Genomic DNA, 25918 nt, shown 5'->3' with positions numbered 1-25918 from the left:
AGTTCAAAGTGAAAATTTACGGGAAGTACCGTCATGATCCTTTGAAATCTGCCCGAACGGACCTTGGTATCGTGAATTTAAAGATTAACTGAAACTACTTCCCAAGTCTTTGAATTTACCTAATAACTAGAAATACTAAATTAGTTATAGTTTTGCCATTAACTTAGAATAATGATTTTGATTTAAAATTATTATTCAAATTTAAATACTAAAATAATTTCACATTTTTTTTCTTCGTATCACTCTAGACCCACGGTTACGACAATATCCACCTGACGCTGGTCTGCCCGTACTACATCAACACCGGAATGTTTGCCGGATGCAAACCACGCCTGCTGCCCATGTTGGAGCCCAAATACGTCGCCGACAGTATGGTCAAGTCCATTCTGAAGAACGAAGTCAACTGCACCCTGCCGGACAATGTACGCGTGTTCTTGCCCCTGAAATGCCTGCTGCCGGCCAAGGTCTGCTGGGAGATGATGAGCCGCATCATGAAGGGCCCCCAAACGATGATGGGTTTCCGTGGCCGGGGAAAGGCTACCGCTGGTTAGGTGTCCAAAAAACGAACGAAAGGGTGGGTCTTTCTTTTATTAAATTATTGCAGAAGGCTGCTGTTTAACGATTACGGAATTTTTCGCCTCTGACGTTGACGAAGATGCTCAAAATTTTATTTTGATTTTTTTTATATAAAACTATTTATAATAAACAATTCAGAAAAGATTCTTTTCTTCATACGAAAAAATGCAATTTTAATTTTGAAGCGTGCTCCAGAAAGTATGAACAGGAATTTCAAACAAAAATATAAAATAAAATTGTCTACAAACGAAGTGCTTTTATAAAAGGTAACACTTGTTTATATTTTATATTTTCAAAATTTTGCTTTTATCCTATACTCTAAACATGATCATTGTTCATACCTTCCGGAAAATTACATAACATAAAAATGCCTACAATATTATTTACTGTTTTTAGCGGGTAAGACAAAATTGTAACTACTTTAAAATTTAAAGTATTTCCAAATAAACGATATTTTTCGAAACTCTTATATATTTGTGACGATAGTGTGTTACTTAATAATAATTTGTGAAATTCGACTAGAAAAGATCGTAGAAATAATCCAATCCTTGCCCCAGCTCCCACAAAGAAATTCCAGTGCCGAGATCTCTGGCCAACTTTAGTCGCTCATTGATGGAAAACAACGTCGGGTAGAACACCATATGGCGACCGTTGGATGTTCTGAAACAAAACAAAAGTTCATGCATATCTAAATTCGTTAAATCTCCCTGTTTACTCACTTCACTTCAAAGAAGTTTTCCACGTCGTGGTCATCGTACGTCAGATGACCCTTCAAGTGCTTGAGCAGTCCCAAATACTCGTGGCTTACAATCGGTTGTCCACCATTCGGCGTGTAATCGCTGCCATAGAGATTCAACCCTAGCAATATCTTGGCTCGATTCTCCTTCACGTTCTCCGCCCTATCCGGACAGATGTGCTGCACAGCGTTTTTCACCCAATACAGCGGAGCACATGCCCCTGGACGCTGAATGCTCGAGTAGTCATAGGTCATCAACGAAAAAGCCGTCACGACCGGAGCCAACGTTTCAAAATGCCGCCGCGAGAAAAGGTCATACGTTTCCTTGCGAACCGGCGGAATAACCAGGATGCAATCCAAATTGGCGTTGGTAAGGGTTTCGCAGATTTCCCGGACCAATCCGACGAGATATTCGTCTTCGACCCGCGCTGAAAGCTGGGACCACACTTCCAGCACTATACCGTCGAATTTGTACTTCCGCACGGAGTGTAGAATCAGCTTGGCGGCGATTGTTCGTTCCTCGCTGTAGGTTAGCAGCTGGGAGAAATCCGTGTCGGTGAATTTGTCGAAAAGGACACGGGGCACGACTGAAATGTAGATTTGTAATTGGTCTTTAGCGTAAATATAATTGATGATTCACTGGAGGAATTATAGGCTCGAAGTTTTTTTGATAATCACCATATTGAATAAAGATATATTCAGACGGGCTCCATATACTTATAGCTGAATTAAGTTGCAGTTACGAGATTACTCGAGTGCCAACGAGAATATACATGTGTGGCTTAATTTAAAACCAACAACATTTAATACACCTCTTGAACCTCTTCAGCAGAAGGAAAATCAACACAGCGACGGAAGGCACGGTCAATACCATCATGTTGAAAATCGGTTCAGTTTGTAATTTCAAATTCATAATGTCCACAGTTTGTTGCATTACAATGAAATGCAGTAAAAGGAATTTAATCTGATTTAGGTGAGCTTATGAGCAAGAATTATCTTTTTGTTCGAATAACGAGCAGTGATTTAACATATTTATATTTAATCAAATATCTTTTCGATCGAATATCATATCCTTGCGATATTTATAAAATAATTTGTCGTTCGACGTCCGAAGGAAATGACGAAAAAAACCTTTTTTGCTGGCCTTCAGCCTCAAACGCAATTTAGCGGAAAGCGACGGTAACGAAAAATTTGACAGGAAATATTTGGGCTAAGCTGAAAATCTCCGTGATGGCCTTAATGCTACGTTTAGACAAGGCAAGTGAATTGAGCAAGTCGCTTGAATCGAACGCGAACTGAACGTGTAAACACCTTAATTCAATTCACTTGAACGAAAAGAAAGTTGAACATGTTCAACTTTTGGCAAGTCAATTGAATTCAACTGAGTTGTTCAATTCACTTGCCCTGTCAAAACGTAGCATAAGTGATTTTTCCTCAATTGCTCGTCAGTAGGGCTTTCACAGTTGGAAACGAAAATGGGATGAAGGAGATTTAGGTATGTGGTGGACACATTCTGGCGTGACGTTACAACGTTTTGGCATAATTTAAAATAATATTTTGCAGAAAACTTGCATAAAACATCAGTAAACATATGTATATTTTACAATGTTATGAAAACTCATATGTGAATATGTACATTATGTGGAAGATGTTGATTTGAAAAATGTATTGGAGGTAACCACTTTCCCTTCGATGGGACACGAACCCACGACCCTCAGTACGCTAGACTGGTGCTTTAGCCAACTAAGCTACTAAGGACCTCCGAGGAATAAAAACGTTTTTCACTTTTGCTTCGAGAGTTGACCATAGCGACTTAATTATATTGAGGTCCGGCGATTGTGCAGGCCAGGGCAGGTGATCAAAATCATCAGCATGTGCCTCGAACCACGTATTGATGATCTTCGCTCTGTTAATCGGAGCGTTATCATCCTGGAAGATTCCATCCCCACCAGGAAAGACCGATTCCATCATCGGCAGCACCTAACCATCAAATATGCCTTTTTCGTACAACAAAGTTGTATCGAAAGGCTATCATTTCACTCCAAGAACGAACTTTTTATAGAAGGCCCGGAGACCCATAGTGTTATATACCAATCGATTCAGCTCAACGAACTGAGCACATGTCTGTCTGTCCGTGCGTATGTGTGTGCACAAAAGGTAAGGAAAACATTAGTCAACTTTGCATATAGTAATCTTTAACCGATTTTCTCGCAACAAGTTTTATTCGACAGAGGGCAAAGCCTAGTTGATCACTATTGAATGATCGACTATTGATAATGATCGAACGTTGCGTTAAAAAGTTATGAATAAAATGGTACATCGAACCGAGCCATATAAGCGTCATATAAGGTTGGTGTCTTGACTAAATACGAGAAAGGCAGTATCACTACTCGTTGAATTAAGTTGGGTTTTTGTTATAGCCTTTCGCATGAGTCTATTGAAATTCTCACGTCCGAATGTGTGAGTGGCGATCAATGGAAAACAAGCACTCCTAGATGATGCAACTCAGCAAAGCTTGGATTAAAATGAGTATATTTCTATATATGTTTTGACTCCTTTGCCTCCTTTGCCATCATTGTGATGACCCGATCAATTTAGAGGTTATGAGCAGAAGGAAAACAAACATGTATTTACACATGCTGGATTGCACATTAGTGTGCGAGCGCAAAACGTCACTCATCTCTATGCTAGCGCTTTTTTTCAGTGATCACGGTCACAAATGGACTGTTTTGTCTGATTCTTTTGTTCTCATTGCATGGTGGGCAGAAGCTTTGGGTTTATTGTCTATCCGGAATAAACTTAGAACGCTTTTTATTCCGAAGTTGGGTTTTTCTCCAGATACAGGCAAATATCCCAACTTCGGCAGTAGTGCGCTGGATTCGCCTAGAGGTGCGCTAAACAACGCATCATTTAGTTTAACAGATAAAACTTCGGAAGAAAGTTCGGTTCGGAAGTCCCGACTTCCGAATTCTAAGTTGGTGCTACGCTGACAATATAAAAAAAGTCGTCTTCTTGTTGTTTGTTTCATACTGTCGTCTGTGTTATCCGTGTTCCAGTTTGGGCGCATAGTCGGTGCACGTGAAGCAGGTACATCGATTACGGAAACCAGCAAATTGATAGGAGTATCTCCCGCAACAGTTTGCAGAATTATGGCCCAATACAAGGAGGGAAAAACAGCACCAGGAAAAACCGAAGGACGAAAACGGAAGCTGGATGACCGACAACAACGCTCATTGCGACGGATCGTCAAATCAGACCGTCGGATTTCTGCTGTAAAAGCAACTGCAGCGTTGAATAACTCTATGGAAGATTCAGTTTCTACTTGGACCATTCGTAGAGAACTGCATAAAATGAATCTGTATCCAGTTTTCCGCGAGCGGTAATGGCCGCCAGCTTACCTGCGGGTTAGTCTCTGATTTGACGTTTCTGGAGGTCAACTGCACCCACTGTTCCGAGCATTTTGATCAAAGTAGTATATAAGAAGGCTTGAATTCACTTCATCAGCACCTTCTTATTGGTCTGAATGCTCGGTGTGGTGGGTGCAGTTGACCTCCAGAAACGTCAAATCAGAGACTAACCCGCAAACAAGCTGGCGGACATTAGCGCTCGCGGAAAACTGGATAGCCGCGCTGCTATTGCCAAACCGCTGATAAAACCCAAGAATGCGAACGCATGAAAGCGATGGTGCAAAGCCCACAAAGACTGGACAGCGCATCAATGGCAGCAGGTCGTGTGGTCTGATGAATCATCGTTCACACATTTTTCAACAACTGGACGAGTATACGTTTGGCGCTCACCGGAAGAGGCTTATAATAAAGAGTGTCTCCTTCATACCGTAAAGCATGGTGGTGGCTCAGTAATGGTGTAGGGTGTATATATCTTGGCATGGGCATTAGACCTCTTCATGTTCTCAAAAAGTATCAAAAATTCAACCGGTCAGCCCAGAATCACAATTCACATGCTAAAATAAGCCTCCTGTCAAATTTTCAGCTAATTCGGATAAAATTTTGAGGTGGCTCAAGTCGATTTAGTGTTTTTGGGCTATTTTCAATTTTGGAAAAAATCTAACAAGAGATATGAACGTCGAAAACTATAGCAACAACCTCTACACGGAAGCTTTGGGTGTGCTCTACAAGTCTTGTGAACATTACGATTCGTTTCGTTCACGTTTTGTCCATGTTAAAGTGATTTTCAAGCTTTTAAGTGCATAAAAATACTGTTTCCTCCAAAAGTCGTTGTTCTACAAAATTCTTGAGTTTATGACAAATGATTGCTAATTTATTTTTATTATTATTCTTCTTTTCTCCCTGAAAATTTGAGTAACATAATTGTCACTGTGCGATTTATCGCTAAACTCTTAAAAATCAGAAGCTGAACATTTGTCATAAATTTGCACGTTAGGATTTCTTCAAACAAGTTGTTCAAACAAAGAAGCTTCGATTTTACTTGTTACTTCGATGCACTCAATGTTAAAAGCATGTAGACATATGGTGAAATTAACAAAATTTGGAAATTGTTTGTTGTAAGCATCAAATTTTGTAGAACAACGACTTTTGGGGGAAACAGTATTTTTATGCACTTGAAAGCTTGAAAATCACTTTAACATGGACAAAACGTGAACGGAACGAATCGCAATGTTCACAAGACTTGTAGAACACACCCAAAGCTTCCGTATAGAGGTTGTTGCGATAGTTTTCGACGTTTATATCTCTTGTTAGATTTTTTCCAAAATAAAAATAGCACAAAAACACTAAATCGAGTTGAGCCATTTCGAAATTTAATCAGAATTTACTGAAAATCTGACAGGAAGCTTATTTTAGCATGAAAATTGTGATACTAGGCTAACTGGTTGCATTTTCGACACTTTTTGAAAACATGAAGAGGTCTAATGGACATGGTCCTATTATGGCACTTAAGTAGGCAGAACCATACGTACAGTATTTAACGGGACAATCCCGTTTTTAGACCTTATTGTGCTGTCCCGTCGTAAGCTCTTGTTTCGGACAGCAGAACGATCGCGCGGTCGGCCGAATTATTGTGTTCTGCATTGCGCGGCCGGTAATAAAATTCATCAGTTCTGTGCGTGATCTCTCTTGCTTCGGACAGCAGAACGATCGCGCGGTCGGCCGAAATATTGTTTCTGCATTGCGCGGCCGGTAATAAAATTAATCAGTTCAGTGCGTGATTTCTCATGTTTCGGACAGCAGAACGATCGCGTGGTCAGCCGAATTATTGTGTTCTGCATTGCGCGGCCGGTAATAAAATTAATCAGTTCAGTGCGTGATTTCTCATGTTTCGGACAGCAGAACGATCGCGCGGTCGGCCGAATTATTGTGTTCTGCATTGCGCGGCCGGTAATAAAATTAATCAGTTCAGTGCGTGATCTCTCTTGTTTCGGACAGCAGAACGATCGCGCGGTCGGCCAAATTATTGTGTTCTGCATTGCGCGGTCGGCAATAAAATTAATCAGTTCAGTGCGTGATCTCTCTTGTTTCGAGGCGGGCTTGGTAGTCATATGGCTACTGCTTCTGCCTCATACGCAGGAGGTCATGGGTTGAATCCCTTTTTATCTTTCTCTTTATTTCTTATGTTCTAGCAATCGCTAGAACTGGAAATGGACTTCCATACCGTTTTCATTACTATTCCTATACCTTCAACTTGAGTATTCTAACAGTAATCTGCTCGAATTGGAAATGAACTATAGAGCTCGTTTCCTACATCCAATTAGAAATTCCATCAGTTACCTTCTCCTATCTATCACATTGGCAGCTCGTTAACCAAGACGGACCCCTGCCTCTCCAACCTAACCCAGAAATTCCAACAAATTCCGCATGAACTCGTGGCAAGTGCAGAGGTATATTCGGCTTGCAGTGGGCGAGTGATTGCATCATCATTTCCTCCCCTTCCCTACATTGACTTGCATTCTGACGTGGCAGGCGCCAGTATGACCTAACAAATGAGATCACCAGTACTTGTACATTGAAGATGTGTGCTAGTCCCAAGCAAACATCTGTTGGTTCCCTGTGCAAGAACAGCTGATCTGGTCATAATGGAGTAGCAACTACGAGCAGTCAATCAAGCTCAAGCTCAAAGCTCAAGCTTATTGTGCTGTCCCGTCGTAATCTAAAAAATCCTCAATTTGTCCCGTTTTTTCGTAGACCCTTCCAAAGGGCTCCAAAATATTATTAAAAAAATCCATTATTTTTGGCAGGAATCCAAAATCAAATACATAGAAAGTGATTTTTGTGATTTTTTTTGAGTCTTTATTAGTGAGATTTGCTGGCTCATCTCTCAACAAGGATAGTGGACGAAACCCATCAAAAAGGTGTGAGCTGTTATGTTATTAGTGTTGCTTTTAAAAAAATGCTATCTATGCCATTTTGCATTTTTCATTGATCGACTTTTCTTAAGGTTTTTAACAGTTAATGACAACAGGTGCTTCTCCGGGAGATTTTTTCATACAGTTTCATTTCAATGATTTTTTTTCTGCTTATTCCGGAGGCATTTAATTTGGCCAATTTCATCAGTGGATTGAACGGAATTAGTATCTTGGTAAGCAATTCTTTTTGAATCTTCCGAAGTAGGAAATACTTTTTTTTCGAATCTCCTTTACCACATATCTTTCAATCATTTGATTCTCTTAGGAACATTAAGAATCATTCAAAGTCTTTAGGAATAATTCTGAATATTTCGAAATCATCCACTGTAAAAAAACGAAGGCATGAAAAAATAATTTAAAAATCAACTGAACAAAATCGAGTTTGAGGCAGTTTCAAACCAAGGGAAAATTTTGATTAAAGGCTAGATTTGAGGTCACCGCGCACTTCAAAGCTAGTTTACAAATCAGGAGCGACGAAATTGCGAACGTCTCGCCTTTTTGGCAGCAAATGAGAGCAAAATCAATTGACAAGACATTCTAGGTGTGAGGCTAATTTAAGGACACGGAATCCAAGTTTCAAAGTGCTAGCGTTTTCGGGACTTCGACAACTATCATTTTTGTTGATTCAGCTTTGCTGCGTCGCAGCATGCGTGAAATAATAAAAATGTCAGTTGTGCGTTGCTTCCATTTCCATATCGAGTGGTATGCCACCGAAAACGCGAGCACTTTGAAACTTGGATTCCGTGAGGAGTGACCTTAAGCATCTTTTTAATCAATTTGGATCAAAAAAGACTGTGAATTGAAAAAGATTTGACATTTATTCTCATGTGCCATCCATATTCATGGAAATAATAAAACTAACATTTTATTAATGTTCTTTCCTTGTTTAGATTCTCGTTATTCTTATCCACAGATTTTTTCCCACTTATATGCATGAAAATTACTATTGTTTGTTATTTTCAATTGTTGAAAATTGAAAATGTTTATGATATTGATCAATAATCAAATCCTTAATGCATATTTAAGAGTAGATCAAAATGAAATTTCCAAATACTAGGGTAATTCGCCAAATGTTGAACGGTTAATTTCTTCGCCTATTGTTAAACGCACGTGCATTTCTTATGGGAGTTCAATAATAGGCGACAAAATTAGCCGTTCAACATTTGGCGGTTTCCCCTACTTTTAAAAATATTGAAAGATACGTAATTTTCTGTTCCTTTGTGTTTTAACCGCGTCTCTTTGAAGAGAGAAATATTTGTAGTTCAGTATCCACAACTAACTTAATACAATAGAATGTTATGGTGGTGAATGACTCATTCTAAAATATTTCTAATTTCTTATATGGAAAATGAAAATGAAATTTCCACAGCACTTAAATTTTATCACAAGTTTTTTGACATGTCCCTTTTTTTCACCGAAATGATCTGGTCAGCATACACTTAAGCTGCTGATGATTTTGATCACCTGCCCTGGCCTGCACAATCGTCGGACCTCAATATAATTGAGCCGCTCTGGTAAACTGGGTGAGAAAACTGAATGCAGGCGGTCATTTCAGTAAACCTGTTTCCGGATACTATGGTCAATTATGTATATCCTTCCAATCACGTATATATTATCCGGAACCATATCAATATTGGCATCAAACATTTTGATTTTTCATGGAGATGCTTCAGGAAGCATATTCAGGACAATCAATTGCCCTGACCACTCTGTAGTAGGTTCCAGGTGCCCCAGGGGAAGTGGCCAATTTGGAAAACGTTCAGAACCCTATCAATATGGGTATCAAACTTCAAGATTTTTTGAGGGGATACTTCTAAATGCATTTTCAGAACCAGCAGCTGTCATGACCACTCTGTAGTAGGTTCCAAGTGTCTCGGGGAAGTGGCCAATTTGCAAAATGTTCAAAACCATATCAAAATGAGTATCAAAGTTCAAGGTTTTTCATGGAGATGCTTTTGGACTCTCCTGTCGAAGAGTTCGCGCCGCATAAAGTTGACCATCTATAAAACGCTCATTAGACTGGTTGGCCTCTATGGCCACGAAAGATGGACGTTGCTGGCGAAGGGCCAACGCGCCCTTGGAGTTTTCGAATGGAAGATGTTACGGACCATCTATGGCGGGGTGCAGATGGAAGACAGTACGTGGCGGAGGACAATGAACCACGAGTTGCAACTGTTAGGAAAAGTACCCACACGGTACAATTTTGGCGGTTACGGTGGACCGGGCATGTAGCCAGAATGTCGGACGACAACCCGATTGAGATGGTGATCGATAATGATCCGACCGGTACAAGAAGATGAGGCGCGCTGCGGTCAGGGTGGATCGACCAAGTGAAGATGGCTTGCGGACCCTTCGCAGACTTCGAGGCCATATAAATCGAGCAGAATGAAGACGGCTTCTTTATACAGCGAAAGCCACAGTGCCTTTGGTTTGTTTATAACTTAATAAATAGTTGAAATGATCACTCAATTAGCTGATAATCGATCCATTATAAATTTATTTCGGATATGCGTTCATTTTTTTTTGTTTTCATGAGGACGATGCATTTTATAAATAGCGAGTGGGGCCTCCGTCTGCCGCCAGAACCGCCTGGATTTGACGGAGGATGGATTCATATAGTTGTTGAACTGTTTTCAGAGGAATGTTTTCGTCGATAAGCATTTCCTCCAACTGCTTTAACGAAGACGGAGGAGGAAAAACGTTTCTCACCCTTGTTTCGAGAGTTGACCATAGCGGCTCAATTATATTAAGGTCCGGCGAATGTGCAGGCCAGGGCAGTTGATCAAAATCATCAGCATGTGCTTTGAACCACTTATTGATGATCTTCGCTCTGTGAATCGGAGCGTTACCATCTTCAAAGGTTCCATTCCCTCCAGGAAAGAACGATTCCATCATCGGCAATACCTAACCATCAAATAAAAAAAAACAGATTAATCCACCTAGCGTTGGTGGTGCCTTTTTCGCATTTAGTTAAGACACCAACCTTATATGGGGCTTTAATCAACGCAATGCCGATTTCATTCTGGACTTTGAAAATGAAAGTATTCTAATTCCAGACGTTGGGGACATATAACATAGCAATTTATTTTCGACTCTGCTTCTAAATTTGGGCTGAATCAAATATTACCCATATCAAAAACAGACAGCAATGTTATTCGAATTTTTTGATAACTAACGTATATGAAGATTTATGTGTGAATGTATCCTTAAATCCATTGTGGAAAAATGGAGCGTGTGTTGTATGTGTGAAAAGCAATCGAATATTATCAAATCATTCACGCAAAACAAAGGCCCTACGACTATGAGTATACGTATACGAGGAAGTTTTCGAATACCATTCAGCAGACTTTGAAAGAATTAAACTAAGATTAAATAGTATTAATTGGCAGTCAATTATAAGGAATGAAGGAAATATCGAAACTGCTGCTTACACTTCTAACGAAACTTTACAACATATAATAAAACAAGAAATTCCATTAAAGAAAATAGAACAAGGAACAAAAAGCCCAATTTGATGCAACAACCACATCAAAAATTTAATGATCGCGAACAAATTTAGCAATATATGTTGATACCTTGAATACTGAGCTTGAAATTAAGTCCTGTCCGAATAACATTTTCGATTACGAAAAAACAAAATTAAAATCGAACAATTTTCCATCTGTAATGTAATAGTGGACCCCCAACCAAAAGTGGACCCTCAAGCCATTTTTGCATTATTACAGCACAATGTAAACATTTTGCTATGAAATTCCATCGGGAGAACCTACCTGACAGTCCTATGATTTGATTACATGCATTGGAAATGCTATGGAAAGTAAAATTAGATGATTTTTTACAATTTTATAAAAAATAAACACGAGAGTGTCCATTATAGGAATATTTTGGGGGGTCCATAATAGGGAAGAAGAACGTCACGAAATGGAACATGAAAATCAAATGAAGTGTCGACTATAGGGAAGCAATTTCCTATTATGGACCCCTAGGGGGTCTACTATAGGGCGAATTCAGTCAGACTTTAAAATGTTAATTTCAACGAATAACGTAGTGTATTTCAGTGTTTTATGTATGTATCGTGAAGAGGAGATGCAGAACTTGTTATTAGATATCCTGCAGACTTAATATGTTGAAAATTTCTACTCCTTATGCCAGGAAGAGCAAAATTCCGCTACTAGGGGGTCCACTATTGGGCATTTTACCATACATCTCGACGGAAATGTTGGGGATAGCGTGAAAAAAAATGGTTATTTATTTGCCTATACTGTCTAGAATCCAAATAAATTATTTCTCGCGTTTTCGGAGGCATATAATATAATATAAATAAATAAATAAGCAACAAATAACTGTCATCTTTTTATCCAATTTTCCGCGAGTGGTAATGGCCGCCAGCTTGCCTGGGAGTTAGTCTCTGATTTGACGTTTGTGGAGGTCAACTGCACCCACCGTACGCGCATTCTGAACAATGTGACATATAAAAAGGTGCTGATTAAGTGAACTCGAGCCTTCTTATCCAGTTTTCCGCGAGCGGTAATGGCCGCCAGCATGCCTGCGGGTTAGTCTCTGGTTTGACGTTTCTGGAGGTCAACTGCACCCACCATTCGAGCATTTTAATCAATGTGGTATATAATAAGGCTTGAATTCAATGAATCCGCACCTTTTTATATGCCACATTGGTCAGAATGCTCGGAGCGGTGGGTGCAGTTGACCTCCACAGACGTCAAATCAGAGACTAACCCGCAGGCAAGCTGGCGGCCATTACCGCTCGCGGAAAACTGGATATACCGCATTGATCAAAATGCTCGTACGGTGGGTGCAGTTGACCTCCACAAACGTCAAATCAGAGACTAACCCGCAGGCAAGCTGGCGGCCATTACCGCTCGCGAAAAACTGAATATTAATATAATAAGTAAAATATAAAGTAAAATATAAAAATGACAGCAACTCGTTGCTTCAGTATTGATAGTTGTGCCCTTGAAAACGCGAGGTGGAACAAAATTGGATTCTGTAAAGTTTGTCCTTACCTGGCAGGATTATATATGCAAATATATTATACAATAATTGTTAGATTTTGTTTTTTTGGCTGATCTTTGAGACGACAATGTTCCAGCGGGGATGTAATGCCAATGAAAAGTAGAAGAAGAATACTTTTCACCGTATGTCCATTAGGAAAGAATCCTTCATACATAAATACATACATGACCTACACCTAAACATTATCTGCTTAGTCTTACCTTTGGTGTTGATCGCTTCCCCTGCTTTCTTCACGTCCTTCACCCATCCGGCATCGATATCGTGTGCTCCTCCAAGTTCATACTGCTTTGGACCCTTGCGCAAAACTTGCAACCACACCGGAGAAACATAGTTGAATTTCGCTCCCCAAATTTTTGCCACGTCATATCCGTGATTGTTCCACTAGAACAGAACTGGTAAATATTTTATTCACATTAGATAAGTACGACTTTGATTTAATACCGGCGTGACGTATCCCAGCACCGTGCCTTTGAAGTTCTTCAGCGCTGTCTCTTCATAGTATGCACCACTCTCGACCAGGATGTCCTTGGCGGATGGTTCCTCCTGAATCAGCCCCCGATCGAAAACACTCGATGATTGGGGTCCCTGTTTAACTTTCAGCTCTTTCACTTTCTTACCTTTTCCCTTGACGTCCGAAGGCGATAGGGTCGCACCGGAAAAGTGCACCAAAATTAGCGATAACAACACTATTGGCCTGAGCATGTCTTTCATTTTTATCACAAAAAATATCAATTTCCTTAAAATTAGAAGCAACTCTTATCGCCACTTTAAGTTCTAAGACTGAGTGGCAACCTCCCGATACTATGTGTTGTGAATGAGAATGAATGATTTTCATTGCTGCAGTATCTGCAGTATACTGGGTTCATCCAATCAGCTGGGATAGATGGGGGCAAAAACATGTAAACATATCATGCCGGCAAATCTGATCAACGAGATATACTCAATGTACAACAAACCCACATATTGTCGGTGGCCTTCGAAGAATGACATCAGAATTGCCTAATTTTCATTAATGGTAATGTTTCATAACAAATAAAAAGTTATGGTCAACTGTAACAATCATTACAATATATGTTGAAGTTTATTTTTCCTTTTTATGGCTATTACAATTAAATCAAAAGGTGTCATATTATTAACATCGTCTTCTATTCGGGTTACATAATGAATTTCATGAACATTTTTCATGCTTCCATGAAATATTGCATACAGAACTTACTTGCATGCAATTTCCTTTAAAGATTGCATCAAACTATTTTATCTTATAAGAATTCTGATCATATGTACCGTGCGGGACCGCACCGAAATCCGTCCACCTCATGAGATATCAATAAAGTTAAAGGGGTTACAGATAGGGGAAAATACCTATTCTTGGCAGTCTAAGACATTCGCCAAATTGAATGATAAAAAAAAGGAATAATTACACTAAAACACAGGTACAGTTTAACTGGTATACATTTGTATGCTCTTTCTTTTATGATTGGTATTCACTTAATATAACAGCTTTTACCACAAACTCAGTAAATTTAATATAATGTAACAGGTCAACGTTTCTTCTATTGGCATAGCAATTTCTATTATCAGCAACGAGTTTGCTCCCTTTAGCAACTAGACATGGAAGTAGAAAATTGGTAATGTATTGGTGCCAAATGCTGGTTGTTTATATCCACCAGTAGTAAAATTCATTCATAATAATCGGCCGCACGCTCATCTCGCTTCACTCAAATTTGGAACAAACTTTATTGTTTATCAAAACTGTCTTAAAACAAAACATGAATTTGTATAGTACATCACCAAATGAAAACAGCGCACCACTTCCGAAGTTAGGTTTAACGTATGGATTGTGAGAAAAATCCAACTTTGTTAGCGGGTATAATTCGGTTTTGCACCGAATAGATAATATAATGCATGGTCTGCGTAAAAAATATGAAGCATTTGTATTTTAACACTTTTTTTTAAATAAATGCCATCGCCAGATATTTTGTTCGTATTTTTGCTAAAATCAACTCACATAGAATTGTGCGTATCTCCTTAGCGTGCGTTTGATATGCACACAAACACATTCTCTCGCTCTATTCCGAAGTGTGCTGCTGTCAAAGAAAACAAACAGTCCCGATTTTATTTAGTGAAATATAGAGCAAATATTGCTTAAATTTGCTCTTTGTGGTGATAATCAAGAGGTGATAAAGTGTAAAAAGTAGTTTACGTACTTAATTTGTCGTGTCATACGCAATTAAGAGGAGAAACAGGCGATCCAAAAAAGTAAGTAACAGTTTGCTTTTCGTGCGCTGCTTTCTTTGGCAATGCAATAATGGCAAGGATTTCGTAGGTGCAAATTTGTTTCGGTGATTAACACATCAAATCTTGCTACTTTTACACAAACAACTTATTCAAATGAAAGCTTAGACTTGAAATTGTGTGATTGAATCAAAATTATGTTCATAAATATTGTATGTTTGCTGGAAAACGCAAATATTTTTGAGGGTGCCAACAACTGTCGCACCCTGCCAATGCCGTATTCTACCCTATTTAATGTAGAAATAATTTAATTTTTTTAAAGATTGCATCAAACTATTGTGTCTTAAAAGAATTCTGATCATATGTACCGTGCGAGACCAAAATCCGTATCCGTCCACCTCATGAGATATCAATAAAGTAAAGGGGGTTACAGATATTTAATGTAGAAATAATTTATCGTATCCTGTTCAGATACTTGGCAGTAAGCTTTTAGAAAATTGAAATGGAAAGGGCTTTGAAATTAAAACAACAAAAATCGAAAACAAATCTCCACCCACCAAACGCGGAGTTTTTGCCGCCATTTTGTTTTCGGGTAGAGCATAATTGCTCCAAAAGTAACTGCGTTTTAATCACTAATTGCGAATCATTACATAAGATAAGCGGAATACAAATCGAAGGGATCGCTTCTCAAGGTGCGTATCGAGCTATTTACAGTGGTAGTTTAGTTAATTAAGTTAATCAGAATGATTCAATTCAAATATTTAGTTAAAAAATGGGTGTACGGATTTTGATCCTTTGATTCGAAATCCGTCCATGGTGGACGGATTTCGAGTCAGGAGTAATTAATTTTGTTCATTATTTTATCATGTTTTCGTAGTAAATGAGTAAATGTGAAACACTTCAAAAGTAGAAGCCTTCATGCTCCGGTGTCAATAACAAACGTTTTATTTACATTCGATTCCTATTTTCTAATGACTTTTTTATATACTACACGGAAGAAAAAAAGTACCCAAAATTGAGTATTTTTAAACTTACTTTTGAGTGATTTTTTCTCTTCTCTTTCATCCACTCTTTCTTTTGTTGTCAAAAACAAAAGAGCCAAACAATCCAACGACGCCAGTTCAATACGGGAAGCCAATTTTGAGTTTTATTACCTGAGGTCGAAATTGAGTGAATTAAACTCACATTTGGGTAAATAAATTTTCCGTTGGGTACTTTTTTAACATGGGAGTAAAGGCAAACTACTTCGACCCTACTTACTCAATTTTGGCTTCCCGTACGGATGTTCGAGGTTGGGTGAATTAAACTCACTATTGGGTAGTTTATATCTTCTGTGTAAGGTGCTTAAGTGTACGGATTTCGATGCCCCACGGTAGCCATATAAGACAAAAGTATGTAACCTTTGGTCCAATAAAACCCAATAAATTTTTAAAAGCAAAATGTAAATCGAACATTCAAATATTCAAATTAAAATCGCAACGCTCAAACCCATGGGGCAGTCCGGCATGGCCATGTTGGATGTCGACTGGCTTAGCAAAATGGGGATCTGGATTTTGGCGGGAGGCTGAAAGATTCGTAGGGTACTCTGTGGACGGCCATTGTTCACTTTTAATCAGGCGAGCGTGTAGACCAGAAGTGCTAAGTAAATTCGTGAACCCAGAAAGTTAGTGAAAAAAAGTTGTATCCAGCTTTCCACGCTCACCATAATGGCGGATGCTATAAAAAGTTTGACAAGAACTGTTTCCCGACACTGAACTGAAATTCATATCTAAGCAAACGCTGATTGTTCCCGTTACCAATGACACCTATCGAATTGTTTATTTTTCTATCAACAAGAAAATTCACGCAAGATTTCTAAATTTCTAATTATTAATTATGCGAACATTTTCTAATGTTTTTCTTATTTCAGATACGATAAAATGATCCCGGAGTAAACAGTCATAAATGAAGAGTTTTGTAATTTAACGGTTCCCTCAATTGTCATAAAATACGCCTAAGGTGCCCGCCAGAGTAAACGCGACGCGACAGTGCAATTTGACAGCTTGTTGATAATGATTGTTATTCTTTTACGTGAGTCGCGTCGCATCGCTCGTCGCGTTTACTCTGGCTTGCCCCTAAGGGTGGCGCAATCCGTTGCTAGAAGGTGTGAAGAAGTCTTATCAGTCTCCTTGAAATCAATGAGATATTGAAGATCCTCATCAATATCAATTTGAAATAGCGTTTATTTAAAATTTTCGTATTATCGAACACTTTGCCAGAGATTTACAGTTTTTGGTATGTAATCCGGTGTTTTCAAAATGCTCAAACGCCGGTTTCACGAAAAACCGTCTGGATCTGGATGTTATCTGCCATAGCTTAGGAACGTAAGACTCGTGTCTAAAACATTTGTATCAAGATATGATATAAGACATATGTAAACCGCGAAAACTCTAGCTAACAATGCTCCACGCTTCCGCAATATGATCGCGGGGAGTTGAGCTGCGCATCGTAGGATCGTATCACCCAAGGTGAATACAAACAGGTGTAGCAGTATGCCAATTACATGATTCAGCCATCTTGGATTTTTATATGGGGAAGCCACCGAGTTTGTTTATGTTTTGCACTGAAAATGAATTTTTCCCCCCCGCGCTAACGTCTCCCATCTACTGTCGAAGTGAGTGAACCCTGATATAAGAACCCTGGTATCACCTTGCTAAATTGTCAGATATGTCCAATACTTTTTTCCTTTGGTCGTACAGCATGAGTAAAGAACCATGAAAGTCATCAATTCAGGACAACTCTCACATAAATTCCTGATACCGACAATTCAAACTGAAACATTCGATAATTTTCTCCTCATTCGAATAACATCACAACACGATATTCGTAGATTTAGCCCAAATAATTTCTACCCAACGCAACTACAAGTCAACACAAATGCATGCGATTGTTTCAAAATGTTGGTTTCAAAGACCCTAAATCGCTTTTATCAGACTTTATGAAGCTCTACTGTATACCCAACATTATATGCCCAACTCATTATGTATACAGAATATGTAGATACACTGCTGTTGATCACATGCTTCTCAAACTGCACGCTGCACAGCCATGTTAGAATTGAAGATAAGTTAAAACCAATGGAATCTTAATTGTATGCATATTTCCTCGCATACTTAATTATCCGATAATACCTGAAATAATAGGAGTTAGAAAACATAATAAATAAAAATTATAAGATTTGGAGCCTTGCGCAAATGCTTTTGTTGATGGAATAATAAACAAATTATTGTGTATCGTTGGTAACGGGAAAAATCGGAAAAATCAGGGTTTGCTGAGACAAAATTTCAGTTCAGTGTCGGGAAGCAGTTCTTGTCAAACTTATTATAGCATCCGCCATTATGGTGAGCGTGGAAAGCTGGATAAAGCCCACGATTGTTCTCTGGCCAATAGCCATTATCGTCAAGGAGGAAAACCTACTCGGGCTGTGGCCCTAATCATAAAGAAGTTAACCCTTCACGGTTTGACAAAGGGCGGCCTTGCGGTCGTCAACCGGATACGTCAGAAGGAAGCGCCTGAGCATCTGAACCGACTCTATATCGCTGAAGACCGTCGTTCCAGCCAACCGACCGAAAATCTGATCCATTACCAACCCCAACCGACATTGCTGCCACCGTGAAGATCCTTGAGGAGGTGCAGAAGAGACACCACCGGATTTGATCCGGTAACTCTCAGCGAGCGCTCGCAGGATTGCTGATCGACGAGAATGACGTATATTTTAATTTCGCGAAACGATTTGCCAGAGGATTTGCGATCTCACGCATGCATCCATCCCCACACACTAATTTTTTATCGCTGAAAACCAGCAAAATTTTGCTGTTTTTTTGTGCTGTTTAACCAGCAATTTTTTCAGTAAAAATAATTGCTGATAAATCAGCAATGTCTGACCCGACGAATGTGACAGTATGTTTACTGGATGTTCAGCAATACCGAAGCTTTGTTTGCTGATTTTCAGCAATTGATAGGTTGATGAGTTTTGCTGTACTTCCAGCAACACCCAGATTACCTTCCATCATTTTAAGCTGAAAAACAAAAAAAAATGATCAAGCATCAAAACTGAACTGAATAACAAAAATGTACTTACAGGGATTAGATTGAAACGGCAGGACCACATTTCCTCTTTTATGAGATGGAAAGATGGCTGTCTGTGGAAAAGGAACGTTATATTTCAACATCTGGTTGACAAGTAAGGAATTGCTGGCTCTCAGCAAAACAAAAAAATGCTGATATATTTTCAGCTATTGAATTTTGCTGGATCACGGTGTTTATGGAATCGTTTGCTGGTTTTCAGTAAAACGTCGCACGAAATACTGACTACCAGTCAAAACTTTTTTGTTAGCTGGTTCTCAGTAAATATGTGTACTGTATTTCAGTACACATAGAACTCAATTGCTGTATTTCAGCAAAACGATGAATTACTGATAGTAATCCAGCAAATCAAATTGCTGGATCATGAATCAAAAATTTGGTGTGCACTATAGATAGCACCAACGCGGGTTCACTAAGGCGAATTACCGTTATGGAACTCTGTTTCCTTTTCTGTCCTGATCTCAAATTTATTCCGACATGGACTGATTCCGGTGTACACACCAATTTTTTTAAATTAGTTTAGTCTAGGGTGAAGTTGTTGGCGATGCTTCGCCTGATCAAGGGGTATACTCCGATAGCCCAGCATTTGTTGACGGACGTTGTTGTATAGTTCAGGTTCTTTCGATAGCCGCTTCTCTAAACACCTCAATCGCTTTTCTGCCAATGGACAACTATTAGGAAATTCTAACGCGTCGTGTTTCTATAGGAATCCTGTCTGGAATCTACCGCTACTCGTTCGCTTAGTCGTTTGTACTAAAATTCTACGGGCTCGTTGCTCATCGGCTCCCTCCAACTGCGGAACCAGCGCTATCCCAAGGCTTTCAATAGAGAAGAAACTCTGCACGTAGTGATGTAAATCATCGTCATCTGGTTTTGCGCAAATGTGAAGCTGCCGGTGCTCCATTACATCCACATTTCTGCGTTGACATCCGTAAACAGTCCAACCGATACGTGTTCTCGTCACTATGGGCTCGTGTAGTCGACCTTCACGAAGTTTGAATGTGGCCAACAAGTGTGTGTTGGTAAGACCGATTAGCACACCTGGCACTGCAGCGTCAAAGCTTTTAACTGGCAAGCCTTCCAAATGTCTGAACCGTGTCATCATCTCGTCGAATTCTAACGATTGTTCTGGTAGTCCAAGGTTTTCAACAGTGTAGACTTCGTTGAGTTTGAAACGCTGGTTACTCCCTACTGCCGATATCTGAAGTTGCACTAGATTTGTATCCGTAATCTGTTTTTTCATGCCTCCTGTCCAGTGAATGCATAAAGATTCTGTTCGACGAAGTCCACTCCATCCACTCCCAGTCCGCTAATCAACGACTGTTCGATCATTGTGACTGACGAACCGTCGTCCAGAAACGCTAATGTATCCACTTGACCGTTCTTCCCGTATAGAGTCACCGGAAGTACTCGGAATAAGGTAGATGTACTGATTTGACGATGAACCGCGACAGTTGCATCCGTTTGATTGTGGGTTTGTTGATACTCCACCTGATTGTTGGAATGTAGCAGACGATTGTGCTTCCTTTGACAGCCTCCGATCCCACAAATTTCTCCTTTGCAGGGCCACCGCGTGTGCGGAGTGACAGCGACGACAGAGTTTATTTTGCTTTACTACTTTCCGGCGATCGTCCATCGAAAGTCTCTTGAAGGTTGCATATCCTGTTGCCTGATGATTTCTCGCTCCACATGCAGGACACACCTTGTTGATAACGACCTGCTTGTCGAAGGGCTTTGCAGGTTTGGATGAAGTTCTCCATTCACTGGATGTGTTTTCACCGTACTCGCTTACGCCTTCGTGCGAGGTTGTTTGTGCGTTCACGTATACTGCCTTCTCTTTAATTCTGGTCTCCTTCAATGGTTTATGTTGGAATGTGTTGAAGTAAGTCACGCTGCTGGTTGCGGACACAATCTTGCCCATGTAGTCTCCAAACTCACTAAGGCTCACTACCGGTATCTGTTCTTGGTGAAGTGCCCAACTAAGTTTGACGTTAGCTGGTAACTTATCGACTAATTCTTGCAGCAGCATGGGGTTTGACAAATGCTGCTCCAGTCCGATTGCCTTTAAATGTCCGCAAAGATTCTGCACTGCAAGACCAAAATTCACGAGTGTTTCCAATCTGTCCGCTCTTGGCGCAGAAATTTCGCGTACCTTGGAAATCATGTTGTTGATGATATGTTCAGGCCTCCCAAACAGCGTTTGTAGGGTAGACATCACCTGCGGTACTGTGGAGGGGTGAAGTAGAAAGCTGCTAACCGCTTCCCGGGCACGACCCTTGAGGCTTCGTTGCAAACGAAGCAGATTCTCTGAGTTGGAATAACCGCACGCCTGGGTTGAGTGCTGATAGCTACTGAAGAAGATTGGCCAGTCCACTGGATCGCCAGCAAAAACGGGTAACTCTTTCGATACAACTTGCCTAGTAGCCAGCTGTTGGGATGATGGGCCATGCTCCACTGGTTGGAATCCACTGCTTGGTATTGCTGCGTTCATCACAAACGAATTTGGATTGAAATGATGACTATGTAGACCAGACGCAACATGGGGGGATAAAATCGGCGGACATTCTGACACATTGTGATAACTCCGACCACCCACAGGGGTCGGTAGCGGCGATGGAGGGTAGTATTCATTGAAAGAGTGGTACGGATACGAGGGGCTAGTATTTATTGATGCGTTTTTAGGTTTGTTAGGATTTATGTTCTGGGAACTTACCGGTGGCGTGATGGTACAATACGGCATAGAGTTGTTACTCACTTTCCCGCCATGTCGCAACGTTGGTTGTTCGCTGACCATCGTGGCGGGCTGTTGGTGAATTTCTGGACGGATGCCAACTGGAACGGATTCTGGTACACCAACGTATCCGTTGGTTTGTTGCTGCTGCTGGGGTTTGAACGATTTCTGCTTCAGGAACTGTTGCTCGATTTCTCGCAGCCGCTGCAATTCGTCCTGCATTGCGGCAAACTCTAGGAGTTTCTGTTCCTCGATATGGACTTGGTTGCGTTCCGGCTGCTTCAGCTGTGCTTTTAATTCCGCCTCACGTACTCGCTGAATCTGCTGATCCTCTCGTGTCTGAATTTCCAGCTTTTTCAGTTTGTTTGCCAGGTCCAATTCTCGTCTGCGTCGTAGGTCGTACTCCTTTTTATGCTCCGTCTCCAACTCCTTGTACTTCCGAAGATTTTCAGTTTCTAAGTGCCACTTTTCATACGATGTTGGATTCTTTACCAACTTTGGTACCGCACCTGTGATCGACCCGATAGTGTTCGGCTTTTCCAAGATCTGGTTGAACATCTGAATATGGTGATATCGGACGATAGCCTGTTCGCTGAGATGGTATTGCTTCGCTGCTAATCACGCCTTGTTCTTTATCATCAACCGTATCTCCAACCGTTATGCTACCAATAGTCTCGACATCTATGGCCGCTGCAAGCTGGTCCGCTAAGTCTGGTATGAGATTAGTGTTACCACCAGTTGCCCTCTTTGGCGTCAGCGGTGTCGATTACAAATTTGCATCTGGGAGGTTTTCCGCAAACGTAACTGACGGTCGATGCATAGACCCCGTACCAGAGAAATTGGTCCGCTTAATCGCGGCATTGGATGAACCGGCACCAGTAGACACACGGTGTTCTCTTACCCAACTTTCGACTCTTTCGACTCTACCATTTGGAGTCTCACTGCTAGTATTGCTCTCATCGTCATCTTCCACGTCCCCTTGATTGAGAAGTTCGTATTTTCGTGCGATGAATTGCCGTTGCCGTTCAAGCTACTATCTTCTACAACTTTACTGGATCATTTTTCCTTGTTCAACCTATTCCCGGTGTACTTCTTCTTCTAGTTGTCTCTCCTCCTCCAGTCGCTGTAGCTCACGAGCTATTCGTGCTTGTTGTACATTAGACGTAGGTACTTGTACGACCAGTCGTGGAACGCGTTGTTGGTAATAGATGTAGCCGGACACACGACGAACAAACGAATGGTTTTGCATGAACCATTTCGGACGATACATTCGCGCATGAATAGTGGTAGCAACACTGACAATCCCGACACACATCCACCACAGCCCAAAGCATTTGTCTGTTCGTTGGCTACCACCACATTGTGATTGCCCGCAGATTGCTGCACGATGCCTATTTGGAGGTTAGCTTGCTGCTCTCGCAAAGCTCTTGCCTGGGATCTCGTCTGGCGAACGTCGTGTCCTTGTGACATGATTCCTTCAGGGTAAATCTTCGAGATTTGTTGCTGACAATTCGGATCCTCGGAAGCAAACCAGATTTTTTCTCTGAAGTTAGTTCGAAGCTGTAAATTGTGTTTTTTAAAATTTGCATGCTATAGATGATGTTTTCATATAACTCACATTTAGTTTCCACGTTTTACACTTTTCAGCAATAAATTCGCTTTAGACACATAGTTTAAGGTGATTATACAATCAAGCCAAGTGGTGAATTTCAAATTCATCACACGGTTTCTACTCCTATTATGAAAAAGTTCAAATCTAGCGTAATAATGTTCGTACAATGCTGAAATTAAAGTCGATTGTTTAGCATAAGTAAGCAAACGATCTACGGATGTTTCCTCTCCATAGGCGTTGTGGTTCTCTCAATTCGTGCTCTTGAAAAATCACTAGAAAAAGCACGTGGTTTCCAAGATGGCCGATTTGTGGCTTTGTTGTATAACCACCTTAAGAACGTATCCTAGTTTAAGAACAAATTAGGTGTTGGTAGTAATAGATTATAATATTAATTAGCAATCAATTCTTACGTTTTAAGTTCAACAATATTTTAATTCTTCACTGTCTTGTGTTTTGCTCAGTAACAGATTACGAATAAAGAATAGATAATGAAGGGACAATTATTGATACTGCGTTTGGTTGCGTGTTGTATGTATTGGTAATTAATCTAGGGTGAAGTTGTTGGCGATGCTTCGCCTGATCAAGGGGTATAATCCGACAAATATTCCTAACAAGTGTAATAAATAATAATTATATTATATTATATTATATACAATTATTGTATACTGCAAATATCTTCAAAGAAATAATTTTCAAATGTTCTAAAATTTTAGGTGACATTATGTGACGTCCTCTTCTATTTCTTGGTATTGGCTGGAAAATATGTTGAATTAAGCACACATGATTATTTTTCCATAATTCAAAGTTTGATATGAAATACTTACCGGTTACATCATGGATTAAAATGGCAAATATTACAAAAAACAATAATTGTAAAAATAAATCATCAAGCTAAAATGGCTAATTTTTCCTAAAGTTTGACAGCAGTGCCCGTCGAAGAAAAACGCTGAACGATCAGTAATCTAGAAAAGTATGCTGATTTTCAGTTAAGAAAAATCGGTATACTGATTTTCAGTAAGTTTCAAAATTGCTGATAATTCTTCAGTAAAGCATTTTGCTGAAAAACTTTTTATGATTTTGGTGTGTACAAAGTACTTTACAATCAAGTCTCAATTGCATTATAACTTCAGATGTAATTATATACAATTGTTGAAGTATTCGTGATATATAATTCTGTTTTGACTTTAAATTACCTTTCGTATAACTAATGATATATATGTGACCTTTGAACAATTTTCCATGACTTTTGTTTGATTCATATATGAGTGCGATGTGGTCTGCGAACATATATGACTTTTTTTGTACATTCATATACGATTGCTGGTTTGCTGGGTGGTTGGTGGGGCGTATTGCCCAGGCACTTTTTGAAATCCATTTTTTCACGACTTTTCAAAAAAGCTTTATTACGTGTTATCTGTAATATTTTAATATGACTTTCTTCTTCTTCTTATTGGCATTACATCCCCACACTGGGACAGAGCCGCCTCGCAGCTTAGTGTTCATTAAGTACTTCCACAGTTATTAACTGCGAGGTTTCTAAGCCAAGTTACCATTTTGGCATTCGTATACCTATCATGAGACTAACACGATGATACTTTTATGCCCAGGGAAGTCGAGAGAATTTCCAATCCGAAAATTGCTTAGACCGGCACCGGGAATCGAACCCAGCCACCCTCAGCATGGTCTTGCTTTGTAGCCGCGCGTCTTACCGCACGGCTAAGGAGGGCCCCTTTAATATGACTTCTCATGGGCAATACATTTGCGACTTCCTGGACTAGCAAATAACACAAAGTTTGCATAAATTGCGTTGAAAAGTAAAAAGTTATCAAGGAGTTGCCTTAGGGGGGGGCATATTATGCCGTCTTACCCTACCCTTCCATACACACGGCAACATAATCGTAGTCGTCTAGCGATGGAATCGCGTTGCGTGTGTTTGGAAGAACCTTTAATTCTGAACCGTCGCATTGCAGATCAAGTATTGTACTTCTCTATTCACGAATATTTCGCATTTTTGCGATTTACGAACATTTTCAAGGAGAATGCGATTATCAAAACGAAACTATTAGAGGAAAAATCTGGCAAATAGCATAACTCTTCCATAAATTAATCCATAGATCAACTAACTTTAATTCATGTAGAAAAAATAAACGATCCAAGTACCTACCTAAATTTAATAAAGACCGTACACATGTTTTTTTCCTTAGAATAAACAAAACTGCAACTACCTACTATGCAAACCACATGGCCATGGATCACCCGCTAGGGCTGATCATTTATACGATACACTGTTACATATCACAAAGGAGAACCCAGTTATAGAGTGCAACAAACTGCACCAGCATAATACACGTGGGCGGTCGCACCGCATGAAAGTGATCTACACAGTCCCTAATAGTAACAGATCCAATGCACCCACCCAACCCTCCTGGTTCGTAAAATCATGAAAAACGCCTTCCTCCACCGAACCGGCGAGAGAGTCAACTCCCTTCATCC

The 25918-nt window shown here is 40.0% G+C and overlaps 2 protein-coding genes across 2 annotated transcripts in view; one reads left to right on the top strand and one right to left on the bottom strand.

Annotated features, from left to right (window-relative positions):
- LOC134212766 (estradiol 17-beta-dehydrogenase 11) overlaps positions 1-1045 on the top strand; it is a 74964-nt gene extending 73919 nt beyond the window's left edge. The window contains exon 5 of the mRNA XM_062690908.1: positions 249-1045. Within this exon, the coding sequence (XP_062546892.1) occupies positions 249-551 (303 nt within the window). The 3' untranslated portion in view covers positions 552-1045. The remainder of the gene's footprint in view (positions 1-248) is intronic.
- Positions 615-13550, bottom strand: LOC134212765 (chitinase domain-containing protein 1). Its single transcript, XM_062690907.1, has 4 exons — positions 13164-13550; positions 12923-13103; positions 1296-1899; positions 615-1236 (listed from the first exon to the last, which is right to left on the bottom strand). Exons 1-4 carry the CDS (start codon positions 13431-13433, stop codon positions 1095-1097), a joined length of 1197 nt encoding a protein of 398 aa, XP_062546891.1. The 5' UTR covers positions 13434-13550; the 3' UTR covers positions 615-1094.
- Between the last annotated feature and the right edge of the window lie 12368 nt (positions 13551-25918).

The sequence above is a fragment of the Armigeres subalbatus genome, chromosome 2 (assembly GCF_024139115.2).
Source record: "Armigeres subalbatus isolate Guangzhou_Male chromosome 2, GZ_Asu_2, whole genome shotgun sequence".
Lineage (NCBI taxonomy): Eukaryota > Metazoa > Arthropoda > Insecta > Diptera > Culicidae > Armigeres > Armigeres subalbatus.
The sequence above is the reverse complement of the archived record's forward strand: the minus strand, read 5'-3'. Positions and strand labels throughout refer to the sequence as shown.

Coding starts and splice junctions, on each gene's coding strand:
- LOC134212765 (XM_062690907.1), bottom strand. CDS start 13,433: ATGAAAGACATGCTCAGGCCAATAGTGTTGTTATCGCTAATTTTGGTG. Junction 13,104..13,163: donor TGCTGGGATACGTCACGCCG/GTATTAAATCAA, acceptor GTTCTGTTCTAG/TGGAACAATCACGGATATGA. Junction 1,900..12,922: donor GGAAGCGATCAACACCAAAG/GTAAGACTAAGC, acceptor TCTACATTTCAG/TCGTGCCCCGTGTCCTTTTC.